Consider the following 19,249-nt stretch of genomic DNA (forward strand, 5'->3'; position numbering starts at 1 on the left):
GGGTGAGGCGGCCAAATGAAAAGGGTGACTAAGTGTACAATTTAGTGAAGTGTAGCATAAAAAGATATTGCAGGGTCCTTACATTCAAAGATCCTACACAAAACAATGTAGTCCAACAGCAAACTACATTATTACTTAAAATTGCAAGGAAAAAACAAGATCACTGACTTCTGTGCTAAAATCATTACATTTTCTTTCTTAAAATTGCAAGAAAACAAACAAAAATTGCAAGGAAACAAACAAGGTCAGTGACTTCTGTGCTAACATCATTACATTTTCTTGCTTAAAATTGCAAGGAAACAAACAAGATCAGTGACTTCTGTGCAACATCATTGCATTTAATTACTTGAAATGCATGGAAACAAACAAGATCAATGACTTATGTGCAACATCATCGCATTTAATCACTTGAAATGCATGGAAACAAACAAGATTAGTGACTCATGTGCAACATCATTACATTTAATTACTTGAAATGCATGGAAACAAACAAGATTAGTGACTTCTGTGCAACATCATTACATTTAATATCTGCTCAAACTCTGTTTATTTACATAGAAGCTATTGCATTTTAATATATGCTCAAACTATTCTTATTTACTTACAGGGCAGGTCTAGCCACCTGCTGGCTTTCCCTCTTTGTTTACAATTATACATCCAAATCATAACTAAGCAACTTCGCCATTCAGAGATAAAGAGCACCACACAGAAGCCGAAGGGCCTAACAAAGCACATTACATACTCAGTGGGAATGGCGATGTGGACGAGGGCAGAAGGTGAGGATGTAAGAGACCGTGGAAGGAGGACATATGGTGCCACTTCGGAAAGGGAACGCACGCGGACAGGCCTTCGCAAATGCCTTGCTGAAAGTGGGAGACCTGGGCAAATATCCATCGTAATGACCTTTGCACGCAGTAACCACACTCCCTTTCTTCTTCATTTGCAGCTTTTTGGGGCAAACAGCATTCGCGTCGGCTGTGCAAGCCATGGACTCGCAGGGGCGGCTTCTGCTGATATTATTGACCATATAGCTTGGAACCACAGACATTGGAAGATTGTAACCCTTCTCCAACGAAACGGTAAAAGTGTCAGGCTTCGCTATTCCTCCCAGAAGCTCGAACTCCGCCTTTGTGATTGCCGTTATATCTGCAGTACGCTCATCGTCTTTGCACTGAAGAGTTCCTCCACAGTCACCGGAATCGCAGCCTCCCAGCCCCCGGGAATTGAACACGCAACCAGTCCTTCCCCAAATGGATCCTGACCAGAACGGATCCGCCTTCCAAGAAAATGACTCTGCTGCTTTCAGTTTTCTCATCTTAGGGACAGGAAGGTCAGATGACCCCACAATCGCAGGCCACACAGGAAATGCACAATTGTTCACAACTTTTATTGTCTTGTAAGCCACAGGGGACTCTGCAGATTGCATTAATTCAGAACAAAAACATTGACCAAAAAGAAAATTACATAAAATAACATTCAAACAGTCGTTCGGAACAAATAAACTTGAGAATGAGTATCCTACCTGCAGCGCACAGATAGAGAAAAGATGCAAATATAACAAGAAACATAGCTGTCCCTGCGGTCGGTAACTGGTGGCTACTTCGACTTCCAACCATTTTTTTGGGACTAGTACAAACAGCAGTCTCGATTCCCAAGTGCAGCACCAAACGCTTCACAGATTACCTCGAAGTTGTCATCATTTCATCTCTGTCACACAAGAATTTTAGTAAGAGAACACAAATTTTGACCCAACACTTCTGCTTGCTCTGAACTTCACAGCTAGCTTTGGAACTTGGAAAGGAAAAAGAAAAAGAGTGCTCAGAGACGAAGAGATGGGGTTTAAGTGGGAGTGTGATTCTGCCCTGCTGCTTAGGGCAGTGGTGGCACTGGGCAGTTATAAGGTGTTGCTGGAGGAATAGCATGACATGTGGACATACAGGTGTCCATTAACATGTCTGTTAACCCTTTCTTACTGGTGATACTTTACCGTAACGGCCGGTAACCAATGACGCAGCGGAGTGGCCGACAGAAGGCCTTCCCTCAACGCAGAGACAGCCGATATTTACGGGGTTCGTATTTTGAGAGGTGCAAGTCGCTTTAATCATTCTTTTCCCTCCATTGATTTGATTTCCTTGAAATCAGGGTGGTTTAGCAGTCGCCGCCTTTGAAAAGCAAATCCTACGGCCGCCATCTGGATTTGGCAAGTGGAAGGTTGCACGTACAGTAACATGGCTGAGTTATTACATGTTCAGAAATACAGTTTGGGTACACAGGAACGATTTGGCCGATAGGTTCTTACCAAGTGGAAAAGTCGACTTTTGTTGTTCTCAAATTAATAGCGGTGCAGCGCGAGGAGTTTTCTAGACGGTAGTTTATGCGCAAAGGTGAATTCCAGAGATTAAAGTTTTAAATAGTCTAATCATTAAAAATATAATTGTAATTGTAATAATTGTAAAGGGGAAATTATTTTTTTTAAAACAGAAATAAATTAATAATATAAATTTAATAATTTTTTTATTCGGATTTCTATGGTCCATAATGAATTAAGTAAAGTGTTTTTTTTTATAATAGTCTAATTATTAAAAATATAGTTGTGATAATTTTACCGAGGAAATTATTTTTTTAAAACAAAAATAAATTAATAATACAAATTTAATAATTTATGTATTCAAGTTTTTGTGATCTAGAATGAATTAAGTGTAGTGTTTTTTTTTCAGAAATCACAGAGATTTCAAACTAACAAGTATGATTCATCATAATATAATTATAAAACTAAGATATATCTATATCTCATCATGTCTATATCTATATTTCATCATGTTTATAGAATATTGTTTTTAAAAATATCTCAAAACTTTGAAAATTAAAAGAAAAAAAAATGAAATCTAATTTCAATTTTTTATCTAATCATTTCTTTTCATAATAGTGTTTTTTAAAATATCTTAATACTTTGAATTTTACAAAAATACTAAATAGAAAGTAAAATGGATTTTAGGTTGAAAGGAAAATAGTAAAAAATGATATTTATTTTTTTATAAATTTAATAGAAATAATCAAATTAAAAAATATCTTACTAAATGAAAAAAAACTTAAATTTGGAATATATATATTGGAGAGGGGGTTATCTTTAGCCCCCACGAAGAAAAGGAGATATAATATACTTGGGGCTAGTATTTCTAACTAACAATCACTAGGATCTCTAACTAACAATCACACTGAATATTTAGCACTTTGGTTAGGACTTGACCTAGCAATAAAAAGGGGAATTTGACATCTCTCTGTCTATGGGAATTCATCAACCAATGCAATGGCAAACAAAAGTGTCATTATGGAATAAGGAATGTTAGCAATGTATGGGAATACCATTTTCAAGCTTTTGCCATGATAAGGCTCATTAAATTATTCATGGATAAGTATGTTATAGTTGGCTTAATTATTTGAATTAAAGGAGGGGACGTTTGCAGTCTTGTTGTTACTAAGACTGATCTCAGCAAATTCGTTAAATAATTTGTTAGTCGTAATGTTGTGGCGGCCCTTCCCTCACAAAGTGGCACAAATCCATGTACCTATTTAGAGTTCCCACACATCCCTAGATCTATCAGGGGATATATGGAGGGTGCATCTCATCAATATTAAAATTGAGTTGAAGTGTAAAATTAGCACCTCCACAAAGGATACCCAGGAAGCACGCTTGAACAAGCAGTGATTAACAAGGCAAGAAATAGAATATAAGTTGAAAATCATGGCTTTGGATTGTCATGTTCGGCGGTTGCAAAGAAATCAATGCAGTAATCAAGGTGTAGGAATGAATGTTGGTATGAGAAAAGCGGAGTGCTCTAGCTATAAAAAGAGAAAGTATGTTCTTGCAAGCTTTGAGTCGCATGTTTGGTACCCATTCTGCTTGCAAGAAATATCAGGTAGAACTGCATGTGTCAAAATGGAGACTCATCAAACCTTGGAGCAGGAGGAGAATAACTATTATCTAGCTCGCTTGTCAGCATTAATGGATTTCATAATCAACATGATATCTAGGCAAGGAGATATAATTTTAACAGAGTCGAGAGTCCACAATGAGTTGGTAAATCAGAAGCTAGACTTGTTAGAGGCTAATCTAACAAGGTTATAGGTGGCGTCTAATTGCTTGAACGTCAAGATTGACATCATGGACATCCATTTTGAATTTGAATAAGTCAAGGAGAGCAACAAAGAAGATGACACTCTTGGAGTAAAGCATGAATAGACTATGAAACCTCAGGCAACATAATCCTTTTTATCTAGTTTGGATAACCTTGGAAATGAAGACCCCCCTGCACAAGGGGTGTGTCTTGTAGCATAGTTTTAATTTTATGATGTTTCAAGTTATGAATTGTAAGTTCATAGTTGTATTAGGTGTGTTTTGGAAGATATATAATTACGACAGTACGTTTAGAATATTGGTATGTAATAAAAGAATAGATAGAAGCTGTTTTTTTGGAACATTTTAAATGAAAATGATGAAAACAATGTCACTAATGTAAAAGGCCATGGCCTTCAAACCAAACTGTATTAATACAAAGCTTATGATGTTTTAAGTTATGAATTGTATGTTCATAGTTGTATTAGGTGTGTTTTAGAAGATATATAAGGACAATACCTTTAGAATATTGACATGTAATAGAAGAATTGATAGAAGCAGTGTTTTTTGAACATTTTGAATGCAAAGGATGAAAACAATGTCACTAATGTAAAATGTTTTGGCCTTCAAGCCAAACTGCATTATTACAAAGCTTATGATGTTTTAAGTTATTAATTTTAAGTTCATAGTTGTAATGAGTGTGTTTTGGAAGATATATAAGGACAATAGCTTTAGCATATTGGCATGCAATAGAAGAATTAATAGAAGTAGTGTTTTTTGGAACATTTTGAATGCACAAGATGAAAATTAGTGTCACTAATGTAAAATGTTATGGCCTTCAAACTAGACTGCATTAATAAAAGCTAAAGCTTATAACCGTTCTTAAAATAATATATATATATATATAATATATATATATATATATATATATATAACCTTTGTCAATTGAGTGTATTTTGGGTGGTTAGGAGGGTTTAATGATAACTTCCTCACTCATGTTCAAGTCTCATTATGACATGATGCTATATTGAAAGTTTCCTTTATACTAATTATCTTGACAATATTTCTTTGATTCTTACCAATAGCGTATATATATAATTTAATTTAATTCATAAAATAATGTTATAATAAAAAAATAATGTAAATTTTCCTTTTACAAATACTTCAGAATCCTATTTTAAAAAATTGAAAATAAGTAAAAACATTCATTCAGACTAAACATAAACTTCAACCCTATAAAGAACTCGACCCATAAAAAAATGATATATATGTTTTTCAGTGACTTGATTAACGTCTTTGCCCTCACTGTTTGTCAAGGTAAGTTAATGGTTTGACACCTTATGAGTTGACCATAGCACTGTCTTTCAATAAACTGGTACTGGTTTGACGACCTACTCATCCAAGAAATGAACAAAATCATTACATTCTCAATCGGAATAAAAAAATCCACCAGCCTGCACAAAAAATGATATGAATTTGATAATAATCGTCCTTAAAAATTGTTAATATCGAAGGTTAATGTAGGATAGTTATGCTTAATCTCGAGGGTTACTGGTCTTCCATTTTAAAGCAGTAAATATAATTATTCCAAACCTCAAATGATGTCATTACTTGATGTTTTGGGTAAATTTCTGACTCCTACGCTAAGTAAAATTTTATATAATAGTAATATCTTAATTTAACAGTCAAGATTAAGCCAAACATTAAATTGGTACATGAAATTTATTGTTGGCGGATAAAGAACTTTGTGTAACCATGTAGTTGTTAAAGTTTATAGAAGTGTAGTCATATGGATTTAGCTCAAATAGTTTTGAACGTGCAACCTTGTCTCTTTATGACAAAACTATAAGAGTATAAGCTTTTGCTAAGTCATAAGTTTATTTCTAGGTTGTGGGTTATTGGCACTAGCTTAGAGCAACTTTGATATTCCTCTACCTTGATCAATTAGCAATTCCTTTAGATTCAAAACTATCCCTCTTGCTAAGTCATAAGTTTCCTACTAGGCACTCACTTATGACTTGTTACCACTAACCTATGAATTATAGTGGCAATTAGCTTTGAAGTTGAGTAACCCATTGATTCCTCTTTTGAAAAAAAAGGCAAAAAAGGCAAAAAAAAAACAAAAGTGTGCATACTCTACCCCTTTAGATTTGAACTTATAATTAAAAAAAAAAAAACATGTATTCTTAAATATTATAAAAATATAAAAAAATAAAAATTATTTCTAATTTTAATTAACACATTTATATTAATAAAAATAATTATTTTAAAAATATATATATATATATATATATAATTATATAATTATATATCTATATATATAAATATAAATAGAAAATAAATTAATTGCGAATTACAATAATAAATAATATCACAATTTAACCCAATTAAAATGAAAGGCTTTTTGTTAAACTTTCTCTTAAAATAATGTTAAATTAAAATAAAAGACCATCTGTTAAATGCTCTCTTAAAATAATTTTGAGATGGGAACCCAAAGCAAATAGTTTTCTTAACTTTTTAATATATATTTTTTTCAATAATTTTTAACATATTAAATTCACATATCAAAATACCCATATCTGAAATAATAAAATGATTTTGAATGCTTTTATCTATTAATTTGAGGAACAATAACAAAAATTTAAGAAACAAGTTTCATTACTCATTAAAATAAATCAATAAAATAATAAAAAATAATATGAAAAATTATTTTTAAAAAAATCATATTAATAAAAACATCCATATTTATGTATATATATTATATTAATTCTATTTCATACTAATAAACTATTAATAAACTAAACCAAAAGTCTTATACCTTATTCTTTAAGAAAAAATATACCTTTTTCTTTGAGAAAAATATATATTCTATATAACCTAAAATTCCCACCATTTTTTTTGTTTTAATTACATATTTCAACTGAAAAATCCAACTAAGCAATCAAAGAATTTCCTTTATTGATAAAAAGTTAAGAGTAGTTTAGTACCCAAAAATCCACTCGGTAATTTCCTTTTCCTTTGGCATTGCAAAAATGTTGTGACAATATTCCTAGAAAGTCATAAAAGTACTTAATTACTTACGTTAAAAAGCATACACACCGAAGAAAGAGATTCAAATACTAGGGAGTAAAATAATAATAATCATTTCAATAATTTTCTCCATTTCTTTTCTTAACTTTTATCCATCGCTAGAAGGTTCCCCAGGTCAAAAGGTAGATGTCTATTTTTTTTAAAGAAAAAAAACAAATAGGTTTTCATTTTAAGATTCAAGTGTAGCACCAAGTCCTTATCGAAGTTGAAGTTGTCAAGATCTTGAAGGGGCTTTATTCCCCAAATGGGGCTCCACGTGAGACTACCACCATCAAGGAGTAAAGCAAGGTATTCTTGTCTATTGCTTTATCCACCAAAGGAAGCTCATATTTTACAACTAGCATGGTTGGGTAATCCTTGGTATCCTTCTCTAACTTTGTTTTCTTTTGATTTTTTTGCATTGTTGGAATCCTCTTTATTTAATAACATTTGATTAAATAGTTGTCATTTATTTGTTTTTCTATTTTATTATTATCATTAAAGACGATTTCAATTTTAATATTGTTTTTTTCACATGCGGAAAAATTTATTTTAATTTAGTTGTCAAACTAGCAGAGAGGATAACCATCTTTAGCTGCTAACAGTGGACGCAGATTGACTTATCACCGTTATTCAAGGAAAACCATGCCACTTAAAATAACTTGCTAGTGGTCCATAAGGGGTAGACTTTCATTCCTCCAAATATCTTTAGGTTTTGGGTCGTTAACTTGTTTCCTTGCGTCTAAAGAAGACAAACTCTTAACCAAACAAAAGTAATTTTAAAGCATACTTCATGCCCATAATTCTATCACTATTATCGACAAAGTTGAAAATAAAATATTATATTTTTATAATTTAATTTCTGACTCGTGTTCACATATATATATATATATAAAGTTAAATTGTATTTGTTTTTAAATATCTACCCAATCTGTTTTTCAATGTGTGTTAGTGAATTTCGAAGTCATACTATGACATGCATTTTATTGATAAATAGAGAGGATGTGTTAGATTCTTAAAAAATATTAAAAAATACTTGTTCTTCACTAAAACGAAAAATCTTTGTCAAAAAATTTCTAACAATTAGTAAGATTTTGAGATTAGATAATAAAGAATCCTTGCACACAAAATATCATAAAGGAAGAGACAAAATACTTCACATTTCTTTGTCTAATTCATAAAGAGTCTTTAAAGACAAAATATACTTCACATTGCTCACATTTCTTTGTCTGATTCATAAAGAGCTATTCTAGACAAAATATACCTTATATTTCTTTGTCTAATTCATAAAGAGTTTTTGGAGACAAAATATACCTCACATTTATTTGTATCATTCATAAGAAGTCCTTTGTCTAATTCATAAAGAGTCATTCTAGACAAAATATACCTCATATTTATTTGTCTAATTCATAAAGAGTTCTTGGAGACAAAATATACCTCACATTTCTTTGTATCATTCATAAGAAGTCCTTGGAGACAAAATTCTTCACATTGCTTTGTCTAATTCAAAGTTTATATAGAACCATTAGTATAAATTTGTTGTAAGATGCCAAAAACCATCTCTTTGTCTAATTCACTAGTGTAGATCCATCTTAACTCCGGCTTTGGTGTAGAGAATAATTAAGTCTCTCAAGATGCAAACCTCTTTTTAAGTCTAAAACTTGAGAAAATGTTTGCAACTAGAGAGATGTGATTCCTCTAGACACTTGGTAGATCCAAAATTAAGATGGATTTATGATAGTTCATAATAATATTATGTATATTATTAAGAACCACAGATCTACCAAATTCATAGATGAATAATATCTCTTGATATGCAAACCTCTTTTAGAGTGCAAAATTTAAGTTTTGCACTTTAAGAGGTTTAATCTCTTTTGGAAGATGATATATCTATATATATATATAGTCCCCTTAGACACTTGGATTGTGTAAACTAAACAACTTAAATTTGCAATTCCAACAAATATTTGATAAATTTTACACAAAATTGATAGAAATTATATTTTAAAAAAGGGTCAAATATAAAATAATTAGTTTACTTGATTTTTTTTTTAAAATTTTTTAATCATAATAATTAATTATTTATATTTTCTTTATATAATATATGCATAGCTCCCGGGGTAGCTTAATTATCAATAGTTGTGAAAATGAAACCTTATGCGCTAGGAGGTTCAACGTTCAAATCTTCCCTGTTCAATTGTGCCTATAGAAGGGGCATACCAATTCCTATATATATATATATATATATATATATATATATATATATATATGACATTGAAATATTTTGTTATGAGCCACATTATCCATATTAAAATGTTTTTCTAATATTGATATAGTTTTATATACATGTCAATGCATAATAATATATTTTATTCATCACATACATTATAATAATAATATAATAATATATAATAATAATATACTTTACTTTGAATTACTTCTTTCTTTTGAGTACTGAAATATTTTACTATTGTGTGTGTAAATAAAATTAGTATTGAAATATATTCCTTAACATGAATATTAAAATAGTTCATTGACATCCTATATTGAAATATTTATAAGGAAAAAATGATATATATATTATTTTTATTTATTTTATATTTCTAAAGTTGCCATAAAATTATTTTATGTAACTAAACATCAAAATACTTTATTTATGTCTTTGAGATTAAAAGAGAAATATTTTTACCACATCTCCTTCATGTTGTAATATTAACAACGAACACTTGACAATCACACTAAGGTGGGATTATTGATGTTTCATAATGCTTTTAGTTAAACCTAACCAAATATGTAGATTCATTTATGTTTTTATTATAGCTGACATTTTTTTTAACTAAATGGTGTGAGTCCTGAGATGACTACACGCTTAACTTTTGGCTTGAAAAATCACGACCTAGGGGCATCTAAGCCATCAAAATCACCTGGGGATTGCACCTAACTTGGGCCACACCAGCTCTTAACATGGTTGGATTTCGAACTGGTGACCTTCACATCACAGAGTTCCTTAATAGTACACCCCATCACTGTCTATTCTACACCCTGTGGGCAACTGACATTGTTTTCTCATTTAAAGTATATTTTATTTTTATTTTGAAAGGGACACATGTCAATTCGAGGTTGGACATGGATGAAATCACACATCGCTCTCATATTGGGTTGTAGAATGTGTCTCTCAATGCAATAAAGAGTCCTTGGAAACAAAATATACCTCACAGTCCTTTGTCTAATTCATACAAAACCCACTATGATAAATTTATTATAAGATAACAAAAATCATTAAATCCATTATTACAATTATATATTTGTAATAGGATAGCTGGAAACAAAATTGCCCGCAAAAAACTAAACCCTTTATGTGGTTTCTCTTTAAGAATAAGCCTCCCCAACCTGGGAAATTCTTCAGAAAATATCTTTTTGTGGGCCTAGTAGATGTTCACTTTGTTTGGAGGATGCTGAAAATATCCCCCATATCTTTATAAAATATCCCTTCATAGTAAGCCTCTCGAAAGAGATTCAAAAATCCATCAGAACAACCTATTCTTGGAAATGGAACTTTGTGGATGAATGCTTAAAACATAGGCTAGGCAGGAAGCCCCCAACAATATGAAAGCTACCCCCTTAATTATCTGTTGGGGCATATGGATTGAAAGAAGTAACTCTATCTTTGAAAATTAGGGTCAATCCTATATCAAAGTGGCAATAAACAATCTAGCCATCCAAACTTCTCTTTTGATATATAAGTTTGCTATAGGAATTTGGAACATCTCCGATGTTGAAATTGTGAAACACAAACCATGTGTTTTTTCAATGGAGCATCACAATAAAAATATTCCTTGGGTGGCTTGGGAGCACAGGTGCTTCACTCAATGAATCTCTGACATATCACGTGTATTCATGGCATACTAAATAATACCCTTAATTTGATTACATACTGGAAAATACCTCTAACAATCACATTATTTAACCCCCTACCAATATGAACCCAATAAACCTTCCCAATTTAAAAAACCCCTACTTACACTAGATATTGTAGGTATCCATTTTTCATTAACATTTTTTATACCCCCTTATATTGTTTCATTACCTTTGAGCTCTATTGTTTACATCTGCCAATATAAAAACCTTTTACCCCCTATTATATGTTTAATATATTATGTCATTTTGACCTCAATATATATCCCCCAATATGAATGCACATCATATGGTATTTCTCCTCTGGTAAAGTCCCCTTGCTTGGGAGGCCTTATCTATTGGATAGATTCTCATTTCTTCTCCTTCCCTTGCAACACTAGAAAGGCTTCAAACAATTTCGTTGAACTATTGGCTCTTAAATTACTAATGCATTTAGCTAATTTTCTATATATCTCTAAGCTCAATATCTATGGAGATTAGTCGGTTGCTATAAAATGGTTGTAATGTATAGTTAGAATGAAAAACTATGCCCTTCTTCCATTATATCAAAACATTATCTGAAGAACAAGAACTTTTTCTCACATATCCTCAAGGAACAAAACAAAACAACTGATCAAATTTTGAAGAGAGGGTTGGCACTAGATCATGGATAGTGGGAAATTAAATAAAACAATGAAGGCTCAATCAGTGAACACTAGATATGCCCCTGAGCATAATTAACCAAATAAAAAATCCTTATTGCACATTACTTTCACGTTGGAACACTAACCTCTTTTCGAATGTAAGCTTACTTTTTTATTTCCATATAACTATGTTTTCTCTTGTTGAAGCCTGCATGTTTTTTGCTTTTGTGTGGAAGGCAAAAAACTGAAAAGTACAAATATATACTACGCTCCCACCATTGATTTTCATCAAAGTTTCAAAAAGCATGTTCTACTATGATAGCAATTTTCTTACATGTCATTGCATGATGTTATAAGATTGTATTGTGTGTTGGAGAATCTAGTAGGGCAGCTATTAAAACAATTATCCTTAACCTTAATAATTGCTTGTGAACTTTAGTTAGCTTCTTCTTATTATTTATTAGATTCTTTCATTAAACAATTATCAAGAGCATCAACAATAAAGACAAATGACAACAGAAATAGGTTGCATGCCAGGGAAAATTGATGAGCCTCATCATTGGGTAATTATATGGGCCTTAATTGGCTTCGATTCACCTCCTAGCTTAGTCAAACCAACTATTCTCACGACTTATTGCATACTTTTGATTATATTTTGTTTATGAGATGAGTTACAATTGGGTATTTTGCTTTGTGGTCTAATGTGCATGTAATGCAGGAATAAAGGATAAAAGCAAGGAAAAATGCAGGAATAAAGGATAAAAGCAAGGAACTGTGGCAAATACCTTGGTCAAAACTCGAATGGGACAAGGGAGAGGAATTATAGGAGGCAAATCCTCCTCATTTACTACCCCTCCATTCGAATATTCCTCCATCAACTCGGAGTGCAAACAGCCAAATCATGAGGACTAAAAGACAGCCGAGCAAGTGAAAGTGATAGAAACCAGTTTATCTTGAGTGGGGAGCCAAGCCTCCCTAATGGGAAGGAAGTCGTTGGAGACTTCAGATGTATAAGTAGAGAGGCTTAGGACCTCAGTAGGATTCATATTCTTATTGTAAAACTCTACTTTATTTCTAAGCTGCAAGACTTGTGATAGTTTGTTATGTAATCCATGGTTTTTATAATAAAGATGAGTTTTGTTTTGAGCCAGCACTGAGTTAACTCAAAGGGCTGAAGCTCTTGGGTTAAGGCCCAACCCGAGCAACCAAAGCTCCTCTTTATTGTACATGTATGCTAGCATAGATTTTTGGTTATGTTCATTTGCTTAAGTATCTTCCTGGTTTTCTGCTCATTTGCTTAAGTAGCTGCATTCCCATTAGAGTATTGTAGAGTAGATTCGTTGTGCTCTAGTGTACTTCCATTTGTGTTTTTTTCCAATTAGCAGGTTAGCTAGGAGAAGAAGATCACCATAAGGTTGTGCGCAGGTGTCTCGGTCTCACCTCCTCCCTCTGGGACCATGACTTGAGGAAGAGACCCTTCAGCAACCCCAAAAACATAGGTTTCTAGTTCTCGCATGAGCTTTGGAGTTTGTTGTTTGATGCAGTTACTTGTTTCATTTCATTATCATCATTTTCCCTCACTCTCAGTCCACCCTCACCCTCACTGGTTTTTATGTCGTTTTCATTTGAAACCTCCTTTAGAATGTTCTTCATGCATCATTTCCTCACCTTCCGATCCACAACAAACCTGAGCAATCGTCGACCGATTCATTAATTTACCAAATGCCATCGCGCGCGAATTCTTCCACCCACTTTATGCACTCTAATCTCCACTATCGATACGTACCTTGATCCAATGGCTATCACATCACCTCAATACTCTATGCACCCAAATATCCACCATCAATTTGTCTAGCCTGATTCGACGACTATCGCGCAATCTCACACGGATTCTTGTACGACCGTTATCCGCCATAGAGTACGCGAGAAAAGTGGTTTTCTTGTGCTACGTGTCGCTCAGTTAGGCTAATCACGTGAAATTCAGAAATACAGCTTACAACTTTGAGGGCGCGCGAGAAACTGCTTCCCTCCTTTGAAACTCGCCCCATCGTTTCTGCACATTTTCTTCCCACGATACGATCTCCACCATTCATCTACCAATTAATCATGTTTGTCCATCCATTCACTTAATTCCTTGTGATAAGATCTCCATCGTTCATCTGCTTCATTACCCTTTTTGTTCACCTATTCACTAAATCGCCCACGATAAGATCTCCGTTGTCCATCTTCTATTCGTTGATCAATCCAACAGTCCCTATGCAATACTGCGTCCTTACATCCTCCTTTGACCAATTTCGATCTCTGACTGCTCTTCTGCTTGAAAAAAAATTTAGTTTAGTTCATTTACTTACACCTTAGTATAGTTTAATGCTCTTTACCTCTGCAACTTAGATAGCAACATTATGTTAGTGTTGATTTAGCAATTCTATTTAGCATAGCTGTTTAGATGGTTAGTTAGGTTATGGTGTGGTTTAGCATTACATGTCATTTTCTTCATTACTACAGTAGAGTAGCTCTCTCTTAGAATATATTTTCTCTTCTTCCATCAAAGAATTAAGCTTCTTCTGACCCTATAAAGTCTGGCTTGGAACCCCTGGGGTCTCTTACCAGATGAGCAATGACAATAGGCAGGACCTTCACTTTTACTTGTGCATATAGCACTATCACCTCCAATTTTGTACGAACCCCGAGTTGATAAGTAAAGATAGTAGCCCTAGGAGTTGCATCATTCTTGTTACAATACCTAGGCTCCTCACCTTTTGGCGTCGTTGCCGGGGAGGTGTCTAAGTAGAATGTGATTACTGCTTTCTTCTATTTCTAGTCTCCAATTTTCTTCCATTAGTTTATTTATCCAAAAGTAATCTAGTTTCTTCCTTTCTTTCAGTTGTCATTATCTGCTTTGCTTTCCATTCTGCAAGTAGAATTTCAATTCAGCAAGTACTCTTTTTCTGTTAGTAGTCTTCCTTCAATCAACAATTTCATTCTGCAAGTAGAATTTCAATTCAGCAAGTAGTTTTTCTTGTTAGTGGTGTTTCATTCAATCAACAATTTCCTTTCTGCACAGTACTTTCTAGCTTAAAAAAAATAAAAAAATAAAAATAAAAATCTTATAAAAACCAACCCAAAAAAAATTTCCTTTCATGCCTTGTAGGAATAGGGACAATTCAGGGAAATTCTTGTCAAATACCCCCACTGCATCACCCAATCAACCTTCTCTCTTCTTCAGTGACGATGAATTGGAAGACCCTTTAGGTGAGAAACCTTACATATTTGAGGAACCTACATGGGAAGAAGAAGAGGAAGAACCCATTCCTAATGAACCAATGGCTGAAAACTGAAATGACAGAGGAAATAGAGAGAAAATTGAGGGTGCATTCCCCATCAGGGAGACCAATGGGGACACTAAGATGAAGAATATAAGCCCCTTTGCTCTACCTCATTTCCATGGCTTGACCACAAAGGACCCTGACACTTTCCTCTTTGAGTTTTCTGTTATATGCCGAACCTATTACTATACAGATGATGAGCAAAAGTTAAAATTGTTTCCATCTACCCTCAAGGATGCATCATTGCATTGGTTCATGGGTTTACCTGGAGATAGCGTCACAAATTGGGCTCATATGCAACAAGATTTAACAAAAAATATAGGCAATACTGTAGGTCAAAGGATACTAAAGAAGAGAATTTTAGGATGACCATAGGCTAGGATTAATCCTTAGAAGACTATGAAGAAAGATTCTAGCTCAGTTACAAAAGGGCCAGGTGCACACTTGGCCCTGAGTCACTGAAGCTAGTCCTGCTTAGAGGAGTAAGGGAGGATCTTCTAGATACCTTACATATGATAGCAGGAGGAGATATCTACCAATTACCTAATGAGGATATTAAGACTATCTTTAGAAACCATTGTAGGGCAATCGGGAAAAAGGGTAGGGGTAGTCAACCTATGGCTAGTACATCATCCTCCAACTCATCCATCAAGGGTGAAATTGGAAATATGCTGGAAGATTTCAAAAGTGATACGCTGCAAACCCTTGCCTTGCAATTGAACAACATGAACATCAGAAGGAAGCAAGAGGAAGCAGAGAGAGCCTTGGCCATCTTTTGTCCTAAATGCACTAGGAGGCATCCTAGGAACGAATTTCCATTGAACTATATTAATATTTGCTCAATCTGTGAAGAAAACCACTCCACAGACAAGTGCCCTTCTTTACCTAGACTCAAAGTTATATATCAAGGAGTTGAAGGGGTCACTGAGTAGTTGTGCTACATCAACCAAAGGAGACCTCCTGGGCCTAGACCATACCAGTAGGGTATGCAAGGGTCATCCCATGCATATTACAACCCCAACCAAACCACAACTATACCTTCTTGGGGACCCCCTGCTCATCCTTCCTGGTCTACACCCCCTCCTTGGTCCTATACATCTCAGTATCATTCCCAGCCAGCCAGCCAGTCATTTCAACCTTATGTTCAGCCACAACCTCAGTGGAATACCCCACTCCAGGGGTGGAGGCCCCAATTCAACAATGTTCCAACCCTATTGCCTCCACCACCTACCCAACCACAACTCCTGCACTATGCTCCACCCAAGCAAACCTAGATGCCTGCCCAGCCAAATCTAAACCCAAAAAATAGGTGGGCTCAACAAGTATACAATGGAGAGACATCATACCCAGCTTATGTTGTAGAAATCCAGGAGATCAACCTAAGATTTGGGAGAATTCTCCCAGACAACCAACCTCCCTCTCCACATAGGGAGGTTGAGGAAGAAAGAGAGGAAAGAAACCTTAAAGTAAATCCACCCTTTCCTGAGAGATTAGCCCAACCACTCTAGCCTACCCCAGAAGAAACTGAACTTCTGGGAGAATTGAAAAATCTATGTGTAAAGATCCCCCTTCTCCAGGCAATAAAAGATGTTCCCATTTACAATAAGTTGATTAAGGAGAAATGCTTCAAGCATCCAGGAAGAAGAAAAAGGGATGCCCTTACCATTAATGTCATTGGGTAGCTGTCTGACTTAATGTTGGGGCAGGTAATATGTCCAAAATATTTGGACCTTGGAAGCCCTGTAGTAGATGTGCACATCAATGGCACCATTGTCCCACACACTCTGATTGATCTTGGGGCTGCCATTAATGTGATGACCAAGGACACCATGCTCAAGCTCAACCTCCAAGGGTCATTGAGGAAGACCACAACAGTTCTGCAACTTGCAGATCGTTCCACAGTCACCCCAAAGGGAATTGTGGAGGATGTGATGGTCTCCATTGACTCCTAGGAGTACCCTGCAGATTTTCTAGTTCTCCAGCGTAAGGCTAAGCTTATTGGTTACCCTCTCATCTTTGGGAGGCCATGATTAGCCACAACTGATGCTTACATTAGCTGCAAGGTTGGGAATATGACCATCAAGAATGGGCATATGTCCAAACAGTTAGTCCTATACCCTCCTGTTCAACCTTCCCTAGAGCATGATTTACCTTTATGGTTGGAGGAGGAGGAAGAATATGAGGTTTGTACTGCCCAAATTTATGCTTTGGAAGCAACCATAGGATGAGGAAAACAAGATGAGGATGACTTAATTGAACACTTGCTCCAAAGTCCAACTCCTAGTTCATTACCATTAGAAGAAGAAGTAAGGGAAACCAAGAACAATCATCCAGTTGACTTATGCTTGGCCAATTCCAACCCACTCCGTGTTAAAACCATAGAATTTGGCCCAGATAAAACTTTGAAAATTAATCCATCTCTATCTTCTATTGAAGAGGAAGAGCTATGCAACATGTTGAGAGAAAACCTAGAAGCCTTCGTTTGGAGTTACAAGGAAATGAAGGGAGTACACCCCTCACTGTGTACTCACCACATATACATTAAAGAAGGTTGCAAGCCAGTCAGGCAACCACAAAGGAGGATGAATCCAACCCTTAAAGACATAGTCATAGAGGAACTGCAAAAACTGCTAGATGCAGGATTCATTTACCTTATCTCTGACTGTGGGTGGGTCTCTCCTTTAGTCTTAGTTCCCAAGAAAAATGGTAAGTGAAGGATTTGTGTTGATTATAGGGAGTTGAACAAAACCACAAAGAAGGATCATTTTCCCCTACCCTTCATTGACCAAGTGTTAGATGGCCTGGTAGGGAAGAAGTTTTCTTCCTTCCTAGATGGATTCAGTGGGTACAACCAAATCTAAATCTGCCCAGAAGACCAAGATAAGACCACATTCACCTATGCTTGGGGTAATTTTGCCTATAGGGTCCTTCCTTTTGGCCTATGTAATGCCCCTGCCACTTTCCAGAGAGCAGTCTTGAGTATTTTTGCTAAATTAGTACATGATGTTGTGGAAATCTATATGGATGACTTTACACCTTATGGCTGTGATTTTCAAGAAGCCCTGACTAACCTAGGCAAAGTATTGCACAAATGCATTGAAATGAACCTGTCTCTCAGTCTAGAAAAATGTGAATTCTTAATGACTAAAGGGACCATGCTAGGTCATTCAATATCTCAGCAAGGACTGCAGGTGGACCCAAACAAAATAGCAATCATCCAAAGGGTCCCACCTCCACAAAAGCAGAGAGATGTCAAGAGTTTCTTAGGGTTAGCTGGATACTACCGAAGGTTCATAAAGGACTTCAGCAAGTTGGCCTCTCCTTTGTTTGGGTTGTTGGCCAAATATTCTAAGTTTATATGGTCAAAGAGCTGTAAAGAGGCCTTAGACATTCTAAAGGGTAAGTTAATCATTGCGCCAATCCTTAGAGGCCTAGACTGGGCCCTCCCTTTTCATATTCATGCTGATGCCTCACACAAAGCCATAGGAGCAGCCTTAGGTCAGGAAGAGGAGAAATTGCCCTATGCCATCTATTTTATCAGTAAGAACTTGTCAAAGGCTGAGCTAAACTATATTGTGACCGAAAAGGAACTCCTGGTTGTTGTGCATTCATTAAAAAAATTTAGGCATTACATTATAGGCTATCAAACATTTGTGCATATTAATCATGCTGCAATCAAATATTTAATGAACAAACTAGATGTGAATGCTAGAATTATAAGATGGTTGCTTTTATTACAGCAGTTTGATCTAACTATTGTTGATAAGCTTGGTAAGGAAAATGTTGTTGCAGATTTTCTATCTAGGATGAATCTACCTACAGGTGAAGAAGGAATGGTGGATGGCCAGTTACCAGATGAGTATTTGTTTTCTATTTCAGTTCTCTCCCCATGGTTTGCTGATATAGCAAACTATTTGGTATCATCACAATCCCCACCAAACTTGCCCTCCAAAGAAAAGAAAAAGAAAGTCAGGAAAGCGCCTCCTTCACCTGGATTGGGGGAAATCTGTTCAAACTTGGCCCAGATCAAATCTTGAGAAGGTGTGTAAGGGAAGAGGAAGTTTTTGACATCCTTTTGACCTGTCATGATGGGCCTTGTGGAGGTCACTTTGCAACAAAGAGGACATCATTCAAAGTGTTGCAAGTAGGCTATTATTGGCCTACTCTTCATCAGGATGTGAAAAAGTACATTAGTCAGTGTG

The 19,249-nt window shown here is 35.0% G+C and overlaps 1 protein-coding gene across 1 annotated transcript; it reads right to left on the reverse strand.

Moving 5' to 3' along the window:
- Positions 1-503: 503 nt before the first annotated feature.
- On the reverse strand, positions 504-1,882 carry LOC149249813 (thaumatin-like protein). The gene is made up of 2 exons (XM_089458801.1): positions 1,523-1,882; positions 504-1,413 (listed from the first exon to the last, which is right to left on the reverse strand). The coding sequence occupies exons 1-2, from the start codon at positions 1,614-1,616 to the stop codon at positions 743-745; spliced, it is 765 nt and encodes a 254-aa protein (XP_089314927.1). The 5' UTR covers positions 1,617-1,882; the 3' UTR covers positions 504-742.
- Between the last annotated feature and the right edge of the window lie 17,367 nt (positions 1,883-19,249).

This window comes from Pinus tabuliformis, chromosome 7 (assembly GCF_031772625.1).
Source record: "Pinus tabuliformis cultivar Carrire ecotype Pingquan chromosome 7, CPIR1, whole genome shotgun sequence".
NCBI classification, from domain to species: Eukaryota; Viridiplantae; Streptophyta; class Pinopsida; order Pinales; family Pinaceae; genus Pinus; species Pinus tabuliformis.

Coding starts and splice junctions, on each gene's coding strand:
- LOC149249813 (XM_089458801.1), bottom strand. CDS start 1,616: ATGGTTGGAAGTCGAAGTAGCCACCAGTTACCGACCGCAGGGACAGCT. Junction 1,414..1,522: donor TCTCTATCTGTGCGCTGCAG/GTAGGATACTCA, acceptor TGCAATCTGCAG/AGTCCCCTGTGGCTTACAAG.